Source organism: Oncorhynchus mykiss, chromosome 25 (assembly GCF_013265735.2).
Source record: "Oncorhynchus mykiss isolate Arlee chromosome 25, USDA_OmykA_1.1, whole genome shotgun sequence".
In the NCBI taxonomy this organism is placed as follows: domain Eukaryota; kingdom Metazoa; phylum Chordata; class Actinopteri; order Salmoniformes; family Salmonidae; genus Oncorhynchus; species Oncorhynchus mykiss.
Genome location: NC_048589.1, coordinates 10,384,928 through 10,400,270, shown reverse-complemented (window position 1 = coordinate 10,400,270; position 15,343 = coordinate 10,384,928). Strand labels below are relative to the sequence as shown.

The following is a 15,343-nucleotide window of genomic DNA, read 5'->3' as shown; positions in this document are numbered from 1 at the left end:
ACGTAACCCTATGCCTGCCTGTTCAGTTACTGAGCAGCCTTTGGAATCTACTTTTCATACTGAGGTGAGACGGGGTGGCGGTCACACTAGTGCTGAGGGTAGATAAGGGGAATGTATGCAAGAAGGGGAAATTGAAGATGGCCGTTCAGATGGCCGTTCATCACTAAGCACACATGGAGCCTCACAAAAAGCAAGCTGTGTTTTGTGCTTGAGGCAATAGGCATAGCTTAAATCCAGTTTTTAGAAAACCTTGCTGCTTCTTTTCTGCTTCCTCTTCATTCACTTAATGCCCTGTGGGTAGCTTCCTCAAAAACAGAATGCAAAGGTGTTTGATAACCATTTGTCCAAAGAGGCCAGAAAGGCAAAAGGCCCAAATGTAATTGTAATCATTTCACTGTCTATGACATCATCTTCAAATCTGTCATATCTCTGCAAAATCATATAGGTTGTGAATAAGCCTACATTTAGCAGACAGATACCGCCTTGAAAGCAAAGATACATCTATAGGGAAATGAGTCAAGATTCAGGGCAAAAAGAGTAAGCTATAACATAACTAGCCTCCCTTCTCTGTTCAGTCATAGCAAATGGGGTTCTAGACTTACAGGGCTTGTGAGGGGACATTCCAGACTTGTAACTTATCCATTTGTGAGGCCACTGTAAAGAATCCCCCTAATGGCCTTTTCCCTCAAACAATCAAGAACACCCAAACCAACCCCATGAAATCATAGGGACTGCACTATCCATCACAACGAAAGTGTCAGGACTGAGCTGAGCATGACAAAATAATTTACCCACAAAACACGTTCATCATCTAGGCCTACCTATAACATTGCGTGGGATTTGCGTAGCCTTGTCTCAGTCAACCAAAATCACATCAGTGTAGCCTACTTCAAAGTCTACAAAATCACAGGTTTTTATGATGAATGGACATGGCATTAATGCGCTGTGTTTGCCACTGTAGATTGTTCCCATGACACTGTGTGAGACCATTCAGGGCCCTTCTGGGAGACTGCGAGCCTTTCATTTCAGCTAATGCATGCTGCCAATTATTGGACAATAAAACCACAGGGCAGACAGACTCGACAGAGACAAACAAAATGGCTGCTGAAAGTGGCTAATCGTGAGGGTGAAAATGGGAAACTGTTTAAAAATAACAATAATAATAAAAATATATGCTGGTTATATTTCTGAGTGGGGGAGGGGAATCAGTTTTGAAGATAAGATTTGGAGAGAGAATATCAGTTGATCGGGAAGAAGAAGGACGCTGGACACTGACCTCATTGAAAAAGCATATGATCAATAAAATTCACAGGATGAGGTCTGAATTAGAAAAATGATTTTCCAGATTACAACCCTGTTCGGCTGGTGTCAATGAAATATTTCTCAATAGCATTTCCAGCTGTGGACATCTGCTATGATCAGAATGCATCTAGGCGTAGGATTCGATTAGACAGGTGGATTTCCCATGTCTGTGACCCCAGAGATGAGAGGAATGGCACTGAGCCCCGCGTGCCTACCGCCAGACCACTTCTACCACTGTGATGCTATTTTTTTAGAAACCAAGCCACATATTATTAGGCAATCACAACAATCATAGCAAGTTATGACATGGAAGTCCCCTTTTCATCTAGGGGCTACAAATCATGGCCACAGGGGAAACAACATGAACACAAGGGGATGCAGATGACCCAGACAGTTGATCATCCAAGGCATAATATCACCATCAAGATTCAGGTACATTTCCCCATGAGTGTAATTAAATATGGTAAAAGGCTATTCGGTATTTGACAAAGCCAGGCCTATGTCACAAAGAATGTAATACATTGGTCTGTGCACTGTGTGCCCTATTACCGGCATCATGTGTTCTGTGCAGTGAACATTTTATTAAAGCCATCATTGCTTTAGTGAGCACTAATATGGGGTAATTTGGTCAAAGTTGTATGGCCGACATCACCCACAAAATCAAAGTTTCAGAGGGAGAAAGGGTATTAAGGAGGGGAATTAGCAATATCTCGCGTGCCACGCCCGCCTCGTGCATATGGAAGTGGGCAGGAACTAAGGATAACCATGGCAATGGTGACGTCTTCTCCCTTGCTCTAATTGGAGGAAACCCCGTGGCCCTAGCCGCAGCCTACGGGCTAGTCGAACTGTCCCTGAACTCCCGCCCCCTTTCCCCTCGCAAAATAGCTACTGGCTAGTATCTCTAGAAACCATCGTTGACAGGTGAAAATGTATATTTCTGATTGGAAAATCATTCTCAGCTAGAGCCGCCCTAGCAAGTTTGGTTGAATTGCATCTCTGCTGGTTTTTCGCTCTGCCTCATACCAATCTCAAAAGCGGATCAATTCGGAGGAAGAAATCGGGACCTTAGAAGGTTAGAAAATTCAGAAATCCCATTTCAATATTTTTTTAGTTTGCGATTTGTAAATTATGTTTATTTTGTAGCCAAGCATGGTAACGTTGTGTTGTTGCAGTCCATTCAGGATGAAAGGAGTGGCCCTACGCTAACGTTACTAGTTATCTTTTACTATTGTAGGCTAACGTTAGCTAGATGCTCATCTGGCGGGTTTATGTTAGTTTGTCTGGTCGAAGCAAGATGGATGCATCATTTTTGTTTTGCATAAATGTTAACCTTGTGGGGATGTAGCTAGGTAACTTTGTCTCTAGCGTTGTCTGTGGTAGCACTATCTGGTAGTACTGTCTGAATGCTAGCTAACGTCGTTACAGTCAGCAACTGTGACCACTAACGTTAGTTTAATTGCCAGCCTAACTAACTATGATTGCTAACTAGTTACATTTAGATGGTTAGCATAAAGCTAACTTTGAGTCTTTCTGGGTTAACGAACGTCAGCTAGCTACTGGTACTGTGTCACTAGCTAGTTGACGGCAGCGACCCATCGAATTTGACAGACACCATGTCCACGCGCGCACGACACGCGCACACAGCAGAATGTAACGGTAGCTAGCGCGTGTAACGTTAATTCCAAGTTTGATTGCTCTGAAATTGTTATTTATATCGGCATCAGTTTATAATACGCTGGTGCTAGTAAAAGTGCATTCACTACATTGGGTCACAACCTCTTCCATAATAAATTGACTTACAGTGACCTAAACCTCCCGTTTTACACTTGCAGGTTTTTGGTGGAATACTCCGGAGCACCCCCTACTCTCCATCTTGTACCTCCCAATTCAATTTATTCCCTGTTGCATTCCTGGACTCCTATTGTTTTTAAATCTTCCCTGGCGAGTCAAGATAAGGTTACACACTAAATAATAAAAAAAAACAATGGATAAAACGGATCTTATTCAGAAGGCCAAGTTGGCAGAGCAAGCCGAGCGCTACGATGACATGGCTGCCTCCATGAAGGAGGTAACGGAGCAGGGGGGCGAGCTGTCAAACGAGGAGAGGAACCTGCTATCTGTCGCATACAAGAACGTTGTCGGAGCACGGCGGTCGGCATGGAGGGTCATCTCCAGCATCGGACAGAAGACCGAGGGAAGCGACAAGAAGCTCGCAATGGTCAACGAATACCGGGAGAAAGTGGAGGGAGAGCTGAGAGATATCTGCAATGACGTACTGGTATGTAGTACCAGTACAGATTAATTCTGCTGGAAATGTTTGGTATATAAAGTGGGTGTACGTAGGGTAGAGCGAAATTCAGTTGGTGGTACAGTAAACAAAAACGGTTGGAACCACTGGCCTAGGATACTGAATACACCCATCTCACCCTCTCACAGATGGAGCTGGGAAAGTGTGGTCACTAGTCAGACAATCAGTCACTGTGTTGCATCATTATATTGACAATGTATATGGATGTAAAATAATTACATGAAAGACAAAGATATCATTTGAAATAGTTGATTAGTCATCTTTCTAGGTCTTTGAAGTGTTTGGTTAGTGGTCTTCCAAGACTGCCCTTGTCCTCTTGAGGCATATTTGAGTGTATCAGTGCAAGCACGGGACATCAGTAATTCACCCAGCAGTACTGCCACAGGAATCTCAACTCTATGCTGTCTAGATAAATGTGCTGAAGAAAAGGGACTCTTTAAATTATGAGCAATGCCTTCTATGAACAGTCAACACTACATTAAGTATGCTTGATGAAAGACATTGTTTGCTTAACAAAAGCATAGCTATGCAGATCTTTCCACTATGTTATCAGTCTACCAGGACTGGTTAAATTCTGTCGCAATTCAGGTTGAATAGCACATACAGTACCAGTCAAATGTTGGAGACATACTCATTCAATGGTTTTTCTTTATTTTTTTATGATTTTCTACATTTTTAACACATCAACCATGAAATACCACACATGGAATCATAATCATGTAGTAACCAAAAAAGTGTTAACAAATAAAAATATATTTTATATTTGCGATTCTTTGACGTTTTGCACAGCTTTGCATTCTTGGCATTCTCTCAACCAGCTTCTTGAGGTAGTCACCTGGAATGCGGAATGCATTTCAATTAACAGGTGTGCCATGTTAAGTTTATTTGTGGAATTTCTTTCCTCCTTAATGCGTTTGAGCCAATCAGTTGTGTTGTGAGAAGGTAGGGGTGGTATACTGAAGATACCCCTATTTGGTAAAAGACCAAGCCCATATTATGGCATGAACAGCTCAAATAAGCAAAGAGAAACGACAGTCCATTACTTTAAGACATGAAGGTCAGTCAATGTAGAAAATTTCAAGAACTTTGAACGTTTTTCAAGTGCAGTTGCAAAAACCAAGCGCTATGATGAAACTGGCTCTCATGAGGACCTCCACAGGAAAGGAAGATCCAGTTACCTCTGCAGCAGAGGATAAGTACATTAAAATTAACTGCACCTCAGATTGCAGCCCAAATAAATGCTTCGCAGAGTTCAAGTAACAGACAGATCTCAACATCAACTGAGGAGACTGCGTGAATGCCTTAATGGTTGAATTGCTGCAAAGAAACCACTACTAAAGGACACCAATAAGAAGAGACATGCTTGGGCCACGAAACATGAGCAATGGACATTAGACTGGTGGGAATCTGTCCTTTGGTCTGTCCTTTTAGTCCAAATGTGAGATTTTTGGTTCCAACCGCCCTGTCTTTGAGATGCAGAGTAGGTGAACGGATGATCTCCGTGTGTGTGGTTCCCCCCCGTGAAGCATGGAGGTGTGGGGGTGCTTTGCTTGTGACACTGTCAGTGATTTATTTAGAATTCAAGGCACACTTAACCAGCATGACTACCACAGCATTCTGCAGGCAGCGATATGCCATCCCATCTGGTTTGCACTTAGTCCCACTATCATTTGTTTTCTAACAGGACAATGACACACAACACACCTCCAGGCTGTGTAAGGGCTATTTGACCAAGGAGATTGATGGAGTGCTGCATCAGATGACCTGGCCTCCGCAATCACCCGACCTCAACCCAATTGATATTGTTTGGGATGAGTTGGACCACAAAGTGAAAGAAAGGCAGCCAGCAAGTGCTAAGCATATGTAGGAACTCCTTCAAGACTGTTGGAAAAGCATTCCAGGTGAAGCTGGTTGAGAGAATGCCAGAGTGTGCAAAGGGTGGCTACTTTGAAGAATCTCAAATATAAAATATATTTTGATATGTTGATTTTTTTTTGTTTGTTTGTTGCTTACTATTATACAATGTAGAACATTGTAAAAAATAAACTCTTGAATGAGTAGGTGTCAACTTTTGACTGGTACTTTATATACTTAAAAAAAACTAAATCCTGAATTGACTCATTTGAAATGGAATTGACCTTTACTCTGGTCTCACTCTCAGCAGTGAGTGTTTCCCTGAACCCAACCATTAATTTATTTTATCTGTTAAGCATATCACACCTCTTATTTCTCTTGCTCTAAACAGAGACTAACATTAGATTGTTTCAATCCAATGTGGGTCAAATGTCATGTCCCACGATTGTCCATGAGTTCCTACAGTCTAAAATGGTGATCTCCCCCTGGCCTTGAGATGAGAAGGTAGTATTATATTTTCATCCTCTCTCCGGTTTCTTCCTGTTGGGAATGTCACACTGAACAATGGGGTTTAATGACGTGATGGTGCTGACTGACAAAGGTCACAAACCAGTGTGTCAGAATGGGTGGAGTAGGCACTGGCGGACTACCAGTGGTGGCTGATCAAGAGCCGTGCTGTTATAGGCCTGAAACTGGGAGTGTGTGGGCTCCTCCTGTTTTGATATTCACATATCTAGGTTCCTTGGGACATCCCTACCCTAAACACTACCCTAACCATAACCTTAACCACAACCTTTACCTTAACCATAAAAATAAAAATATCAACTGCAATTGAGTAGTGACGTCCCAAGGATCCCGGCTAGCACGGACCATTCACATAGTTTCATCTGGCACATGAGTTGTAATGAAGCTAGCCAAGTGGAAGAGTTCATTCAGAATTGTGTAACAGGACTGTCATAACCCAGTTTGTTCAGTAGGCTATGTCTCTCATCCTCACTAACCTAGCTTGCTACCCAATGGGGGCTACTCTCTGATTTAAAACTGAAACATGCAGGAAAATATATTTTTTGGTTCCCTTCCAATAATATTACTTGACTGTCACTGACTGGACTTTCTACTACAGACTTTTTCCCTGTTTGTTTTTTTCAGGGGCAATTGTTTTCACTTAAATCCAAGCCTGTTCTAGTGAATGGCTCTGCCCATTTATTCCTATCTGGTCTTGATAGTGGATTAAGGGAGGATCTGGTGGAGGCTTATCTGTGAGGTTGAGAGAATTTCACTGAGCTGCTGGCCTTTAGACACACGGAGGTCTGAGATGAGGGGATTGGCTTGGGTAGGATGTTGTGGGCAGCGTTTTGTAAGCACGCTGGAGCCCAATCTAGCACTGAACCTTACATATAGTCATAAAGCCTTAATGGTATTCCTATGTCCCACATCTCTACTGATTTTTTTATATTTTTAATTAAGGTTGCAGTGTCCACTGATCAATTGTGAACATCTAGCCAGGGAGATATTCAAAGCATGTCACTTGCTAATCACATTTCATTGCCCCTGCCATTCTAATTGGGTTGCTGTTATTTACTCTGACCGATATTAATGGTCACCAACAGAGATTTAAAACATTTTTTTTAAGGCATATATGCATAGTGGTTCTCTACACGAGCAAGCAAACAATGGCAATCCCTATGTATGTAGGCATAACTGATAAGCAGCTAACTGTAGGCTGTGGTGTAGGTGTACCTCAGGTTGGTTAACCACCCTCTCTCCTTTATGCCAGTGAGTCATGGTTATGTAAACCGTACAGATGGGCACATCTTCTGACCACACCTTACAGCTTCTCCACGTCTGTGCACTCGCCGCTCTCTAGTGTGTGTGGCTCTGACTCAGATGCCTGCCAGTGTTGACGGAGGGCGTGGTGGAGCCAGCCTATGAGAATGTTTATCTCGCTGCTTGCCTGAACTCGCCCCTTCTGCTTGGCGGCTGGCTATTGGTGCACCTAACCACCTATCTCCTCTCAGCTGACAGGCCTTGGCTTGACTGGGCTGAAGTAGGCCTGGATAACATGGCATTCATTTTCCACTGAGGCGCTGTCATACTGGACTGGGTGGAACCCCTCTGCTGCCCACGGCCATGCAGACACTGCTCTTACCCACCCTGCATGTCTGCACTGTGTATGGGAATAGATCATGGAAGCTGGATAGTTACCCCCAATAACCACCACTCAATCTGTTAGAAACTACAGTTGATTGTGGTCAGAATCGGTTCACTTATAGTTGATTAGGCCGTGGCCATTGGCACTGCCGTGAAATTGGAGGATGGTGCTGAGGATGGTTCAGGCTATTTTCAGTGCTCCACTTTCAGGCATCGGTTTGACAGAACAGAACGTGGCCCACTACACAACAATCCAGGCTGGTCTCGTCTTCACATGTGAATCTAAGCTTGGCGAGACACATTTTTCAAAGTCAAACCTAGGTTGTCATGGCGACGGCCCACATTTTTGTGATCATTGAAAACCCTGCCAGATTCGCACAGTAGTTTTTAGATGGACTAGCACAAAAATATGCTCATCCGTATGTTCACGATGATGCTCATCTCCAATAGAAGAGCACAGCCACAGTACTACAGTACTACAATTAGTCGAACACTGGAGAATTTCACCATCAGCTCTTGTTAGGCCTATAGCATAGCCGCAGATGAGATATAGGAGCCCGTTTTATTAAGCACAGTGTTATTGCCTGGGTCATTTATTAGGGTACACCGTAGCTAAATGTTTCCTATTGGACAGGTTCATGTAATTCCTCCCTGTTTCCTTCCGTTTGGTGCCTAATGAAGACTGCCTTGGTCTGTGTGAAACTAGGAGCACTGTGTGAACTAAAGACAATGTGAACAACCAGGCCACTCTCCCTCCACTCGTCTGCAGGCAGGTTGATGTATGGGAAGGAATGCTTGGAACTTGAGACATTTGAGCGTGCCGTGTATCTAGACTAATCTCGTCTGTAAGTAGACTGGGTGGGAGTGGCTCGGGTAAGAATGGGGGCAGGGCTGGATGAGCCCTGAGACACGCCCACTTCGACTCACTGCCTGTCAGTGTCAGTAGATGCCATTTTAGGTCTGTCAGCCTCTGCGGCGAACTCGTTAATCTGATATGTAAAACAAGTTAATGTGACTTAAACCCTTGGTCTCACTGACACAGATTTGCTGTAATCAGGCAGCAGTCAGGCACTTTTGGAGACTGATCCTGATGAGTTGGCCCTGGCTGGTTAGGCTCCTTCACGCTAACTAACTGACGATTGAGCATTCCAGACCTCAGTGTCAGGAGCTGATACATTTCTCTTACAGAAGGAATCTTGCCTTGGATTGAACCCCAGATGAAATGTAGGCTATAGCTCCTACTGTATTCCCTATACCCTCTTCAGTATAGTTAGTGTGTTGCAGATGAACTGGTCTGCAGTGATGCTGGAGTTTCTGCTGCTGCTGTGGGTTTAAATATAGATGCTGTTGGGTGCCTTGGAGTGCTATGTAAGCTGTAGCATACAAGCAGTGCTGCTCTTTCCCAGTTTTAGCCGGTGCATTCAGCCGCAGGTTTTGCTTCTGAGACACGTTGATTCGATGGCGGTATCTGTTCCACTAAGACAGAGCGCTGAGGAACGTTGGAACGAAAGGAGCCCAGAAGAATCTGGGGCGAAAGACGGTCAGGAACCCGCAGGAGGCCTGGCCTCATTATGGACAAGTTGGAATGACTTGATGCAGTGCAAAATGCTGGCTCCCACCCTGCTTATGCTGAAACCACTGCTGCCTGCCCATATGCACAGCTAGGCTCTTGCTGTCTACTCCACTGGACTCATGGTGGACTCTGTTTGTGTGTCTAGGGCTGGCACAAGTTACTGTATAACCGTGTAGTCGTCAGTTATGGATGAAGACGGTCATGAAAATAAAATAAACATTTTGGGGGGGGATTTTTGGTTGTTAAGAATGAGCAGCATAATGAAGACGGGACGTCTGGGCGTTCGTGCTATACTCATGGGTACACTAGCAATGGCTGCCTGGTATTGTGATCATTTTCATGGTACTGTAAAATGTTCATTCAAGTGATAACTGATGTGGCTCATGCGATGGAATGCATTTTTTTTCTCTCTAACGTCTGAGTTAAATAAACAAATCACAGCACATTGATGGGTACACTTCCTGCTTTTACTTCCTGCTTTGCTCTTCGCAATGGCTGCCAGTCGCCCATTATGCCATCATTGACTTGAATGTTGACGCACATTCCAGTTATTCTATTGCAGCAGATTCAGTCAGGAGCTGAGAGGAGAAAATGTGCGGAGGGAAGAAAGAAAAACTTAGCGGTGACCACGGTCATTTGGCTGGCCAATTACCTTCATCCAAAATTCCTTGACTTGTCACAGCCCTACGAGTGTATGCCTCCCTCGTGTGTGTGCAAATCCTGCATGGACATCACACGCATGATGTCATCACATGAGGCCACTGAACTGGTCAATCACATTGGGTCACAGGCTCAATCACATTTTTTCAGATAATCGCTATATGAATTTTGAAACGTGTGTTCATTGTTGTTACACCTCCTTGGTCCTCCACTGTCGCTAATGCTGCTCACCCAGTTTTTGTTGGATACATCAGTTGTAACGGGAGGCTTCTTTGCCTACCACTGGTATGGGAGGGTTTGGTTGGGAACTCGACTCACATGGTCATGTTTGGGTGTATGTGGTCTCAGCCAATCAGAATCAACCTTCTTTCTTTAACCAGTCAGAGTATGTTAACAGGATTTAAATAATAAAGGAACATTGACTGTCAAATAGATGGAAGTTTGTGTGTGTGTGTGAACAAACAATTAATTCCTGTTTCCTTTGCACAGGAACTTCTGAATAAATATTTAATTGAGAACTCCACAAACGCCGAAAGCAAAGTCTTCTATCTTAAGATGAAGGGGGACTACTATAGATACCTTGCCGAAGTCGCCTCCGGGGATGACAAGACAGGTGAGCTTGAAATGGCCCCTCGAACTGATTACTGCATGAGGTTTTTGCCTTGTTGGTATTTGCAAGCAATACACCTACATTTTAGATGTGTGAATTACTCTGAATGGGGTGGCAGGTAGCCTAGCGAGCTTTGGGCCAGTAACCGCAAGGTTGCTGATTTTGAATCCCCTAGCCGACTAGGTGAAAAATCTGCCCGTGCCCTTGAGCAAGGCACTTAACCCTAATTGCTCCTGTAAGTCGCTCTGGATAAGAGCGTCTGTTAAATGACTCAAATGTAATAATCTCTCTAGCCCAAGTGCTACTCGAGCCAGATATGTAAAATATATCCACTTTTTTTCTTTTGAAATCCCCCTTTCTCTCTCTCTCTAAATCCCAGAATGACATCTAAGCAGGCTTAAATGACTGTGTGGGGCATGAAGTAAATGTTCTGTGAAGTATAGACATTGTTCCTCGCAACCCTATAGAATTCGCCTCCCTCTGATTTGCGTAACAGCCCCAAAATGAATCTCCCCTCCGAGTCACGTCCTAATAAAGATGCCTTTGATCTGCACTATTGCGAGACTTCCTTTAGGACTCTGTCGCATGCCATTGTTCTACAGTCTGCGGGGAGGTTCAAATGAGGCTTTATGAGGCTCTGCTTTAAACTCCGAGCCCCTCGTGCAGCAGCCGAAATAGAACGGCACATTTTGTAACGGAGCTGGAAATGGTGTCAAGTGAGGCGTCGCACACACTCGCACGACCGCAGGGAGCCGTCTCATAGGAGGAGACGAGGAAGAGGGGAGGGTTCTAGCCTACTGTATGGGCCTCTGAGACTCCCACTGGCACCCATTGTGTGACGCAAGCTAAAGAGAACTCTATGCCCAGTTATAAGCATGTGCGTTTCAAGTGAGGCTTGGACAAAAGGAAATCAATGTGCCACTCGACTGCTATGTTCAGTTGCTTATTGCTGAGAACATGTCACACAGAATTGTCCAATAGTACACTTGTAGTCTTTTAACCTAACACCCACTAGCCTATATCATAATCGCTACAGAGTGAATTTTAGTGAATCAGGCTTCAGTCAGTCTCGAACTTGGTGTTAGTCGAAATAAGAGTCCAGTAGGGTGTCTCACTACCAATTTGCCTCCAATAACGTCCACTTTGATCTGTGTGCTCCCCAGCGACCATAGAGAACTCTCAGGAGGCTTATCAGCAGGCGTTTGACATCAGCAAGAAGGAGATGGACCCCACGCATCCCATCCGCCTGGGCCTGGCCCTCAACTTCTCAGTCTTCTTCTACGAGATCCTCAACTCCCCAGAGAAGGCCTGCTCACTGGCCAAACAGGTCAGTCCAGCCTCACCCCTCTGTTCCTGTACCGTTTTCTTTAGATCTGGGGACTTAGTTTGAAATGTAGAGAACAAGCAGATAACACATGGAACTTCTATCAGAATTTCTGATAAGTGGTGTGTTTTGAATTGCTAACTCGTAGGTAAGTGTGTGAATGGGTTGACTGTTATGTCTCTTCTGGGAAAATGTATTTCAATGAGCAATACCAAGTAGATGGCTTAATATCTGTGCTGGACTTGCCGGGGGTTTATTCTTATCTATGGTAGCTTGGATTTTGTACAGTTAATCTACTTTGAAGCTTGCTGTGTAATAAATGTTTTTTGTTTGTTTATGTCTCGAGGCATTTGACGACGCCATCGCAGAGCTGGACAAACTGAACGAGGAGTCCTACAAAGACAGCACTCTCATCATGCAGCTGCTCAGAGACAACCTGACAGTGAGTTCCCTTCCCTATCTGCTCTGCCATGTTCCTTATTCTAGTCAATATTTACGGTCTGTTAAATGAAACTGTAATGCTTTTTATTTTTATTGTCGATGGTATGATAATGTTAATTTGGAAGACTGTCTGCATGGGTAACGAGTTGTCTACGAACAACTTTTTGTCTTTTGACAAACATTGACATTTTAAAACACATTTTGGTCTCTTTCTCCCAGTTATGGACATCCGACAACGCTCCCGAGGAAGGGGAAGGCGGAGAAGCCGGCGAGGCCGGAGAGAACGAGAACTGAAACTGAGTCATCTCTCCAAAAAAAATTACCTTTTTACACGTCTCCATTCCTTTATTGCTCCACTTCAAACTGATTCTAGCGATGAAACCCATTACTGAAAAAACTGCGTATGGAAATTCCAAAGTCATTTGTCTTTTCACATTGCAGTTTTTAGACAAAAAAAAAAAAAGATTGACTGGAGAGGGGGAAAAAAAAAACTCCATTCCTTGGTTTGTGTTCATCCTGGCCTTCCATATGTGCAGTTTCTGATGTTAGATAATTATGAATAGCTTCACCTCTTTGTATCAACGTTTTAGTCCAAAATAGAGGAAGAAAATAAGAAATTCTAGGGTTTTTGCTGCGCTACAGAAAATGTTAGTCCCATCAAACACCAGGGCAGTTAAGTATTCTTTGAACAGGGGTGTTTGCTAAGCAGGATAGAATGAATAGTTCCCTCATCCTCCGTAGTCTTTCTCCACACGGTTAACTGGTACGGTTACAGCTGCTGACGTCCGACATGGACAAGTCCAATTGTTCGATACTGTAAAGACGGCCGGTCTATGAGCTGGCACCCAGTCTTTCGCAGCCAGGTGATTTTCCATTGGTTCTGACAAGATCTTTCCTCACTCCCTCTGGTTACGGTATAAATCATGTCTGGTTGAAGACCATACAGAAGTGGGGCATTCTAAAAACTCAAAATAAAAACAATCTGATAATGGGAAGGAAAAAAAATACTCCTACATGCATGTAATTTAATAGTGCACTGGAACGGAAACCAATGCTGTATACACACCAAGTCCAATTTAGTACTTTTCAATGCAGGTGTGTGCACGCACATGTTAAAGAGGGCGTTTGGTTAGTCCAAAGATTGTCATTAGAGATTTGGACCACTATTGTGTTTTTTTGCTAATCATCGATTGTAGTCCCCAAAATCCTCGTGGAAATGTTTAATGCCCTATGTATCAGCTATGTAACATTAATAAAAATTACATTTTATAAACCAATCTCGAGCTGGGGTCTTTCTAGTATGGTGTGCGTTTTTTAAATGTGCAGGTATCCCGTTTGATCCTTTCATCTGTGTGCTGTTTTTGAACCTGATTTCACACATTTTTATAGAAGATCAACTGACGTTAATTGGTAAGGTCATCTAACCTAATTTTGGACCAGTGTTCATGTCTTCAACAGCTATGCTATTGTGTGGGGTGGGGTGGGGGCAAATGTCATGAGATGCTCTGCTTTATTTTGATGGCACAAAATTAAGTCCTGCAGGCCCTCGTTATCTTGCTGCAAAGAAAGACCTAGTTAATCTGCAGCTGGTCCAGAACAGAGCAGCATGTCTTGCTCTTCATTGTGATCAGAGGGCTAATAGAAATACTATGCATGCCAGTCTCTGGCTAAGAGTTGAGGAGCGACTTACTGCATCACTACTTTGTATAAGAAACAATGTTAATTCTGAGTTGTTTGCATAGTCAATTTACACACCGCTCTGACACACACACTTAACCCACCAGTCATGCCACCAGGGGTCTTTTCAAAGTCTCCAAAACAAATTCAAAGTGTAGAGTAGTGTGTATATATATAGAGACGTTATTGCATGGACTTTCCTTCTCATGTTGCAAAAACGAACAGCAAACTTGTTTTGACCTACCTAGATATTGTGTGTATGTATTGATATGTAGGCTGTGTGCAGTTAAATGTATGTAGTTATGTCCTTGAGCTGTCCTTGTCTATTAACGTTCTGTATTATGTCATGTTTTTGTGTGGACCCCAGGAAGAGTAACTGCTGCTTTTGCAACAGGGATCATAATAAAATACAGAAAAAATACATGATAGATTAATTTTGAGAAGAGTGATGATTGGAGCCCTAATACACTAAGTCAATGTGACCCAACCTTTTGATAATAACTAGCCCATGCCATAGACCTGCTGCGGGTGCATCATGAGTATGATACACATTCCCTGTCATAAATGTTCCCTCAGCATCATTTTGTGAAGACATTTTTATTTGTCAAAAGAGGATATTTTTATCTGCCCTTTGCTCTGACGCATCTGGAGCGAAATGCCGCAGATATATTAGAAAAGGAGGAGACAACGACGTGTTCAGAACAACTCGGAAATCTCTGACATCCGACTTCAGTGCGTTCAAGACAACTGGGAACTCGTAAAGACGACCTCATACTGGGAAAATGGTTTTGAACGGCTATTCAACTCGGAATGCCAAGTCGGAAACTGGGGCAACTTTCTAAAGTTCCGGTGTTCCGACCTGAAGATCACTGACGTCATGATTTGACCTAGTTTTTTCCGAGATCCCAGTTGTCGTGAAAGCGTCATAAGAATCCCAGAAGGAAATTAATGGTGAAACGTATAATGCTCCGCCCAGCAGAATGTCAACCAATTGCGTTCATGTTGTCATGCTGCTTCAAGCGGTTTCTAAACTAATTGTCACGTTATCCCTTCTAAAAGTCAGGGAATGACTTGTCGCTTTCAGATGCTAGTGGGAACTAGGAAACCTTAATTGTTCCGACTAGCACGTGAATACGCTAGCACGTGAATGGGACAAATGAGTCGAGAAACACGATTTCAAAGCTATGCGACACTACAATTCAAATCAAACTGTATTTGTCACATGCGCCGAATACAACATATGGAGTAGACCTTACCGTGAAATGCTTACTTTACAAGCCCTTAACCAACAGTGCAGTTCAAGAAAGAGTTAAGAAAATATTTTTCAAATAAACTGAAGAAATAATAAAAAGTAACACAAAAAAATAACAATAACGAGGCTATATAGTCTGATGGTCATTTGATTAATTGCTCAGCAGTTTTATGGCTTGGGGGTAGAAGCCT

At 43.3% G+C, this 15,343-nt stretch overlaps 1 protein-coding gene across 2 annotated transcripts; it reads left to right on the top strand.

The window, feature by feature from the left end:
- The first annotated feature begins 2,220 nt into the window (after positions 1–2,220).
- LOC100136195 (14-3-3C2 protein) lies at positions 2,221–13,500 on the top strand. Of its 2 annotated transcripts, NM_001124471.1 has the most exon segments (10): positions 2,341–2,378; positions 3,140–3,580; positions 10,338–10,461; positions 11,622–11,712; positions 11,715–11,720; positions 11,722–11,785; positions 12,129–12,224; positions 12,443–12,495; positions 12,498–12,505; positions 12,507–13,496. In NM_001124471.1, coding segments are annotated over 9 exon segments (747 nt in total). In that variant the 5' UTR covers positions 2,341–2,378; positions 3,140–3,286; the 3' UTR covers positions 12,518–13,496.
- The last annotated feature ends 1,843 nt before the right edge of the window (positions 13,501–15,343 follow it).

Coding starts and splice junctions, on each gene's coding strand:
- LOC100136195 (XM_021582977.2), top strand. CDS start 3,287: ATGGATAAAACGGATCTTATTCAGAAGGCCAAGTTGGCAGAGCAAGCC. Junction 11,786..12,128: donor CCTGCTCACTGGCCAAACAG/GTCAGTCCAGCC, acceptor TTATGTCTCGAG/GCATTTGACGACGCCATCGC. Junction 12,225..12,442: donor TGCTCAGAGACAACCTGACA/GTGAGTTCCCTT, acceptor TCTTTCTCCCAG/TTATGGACATCCGACAACGC.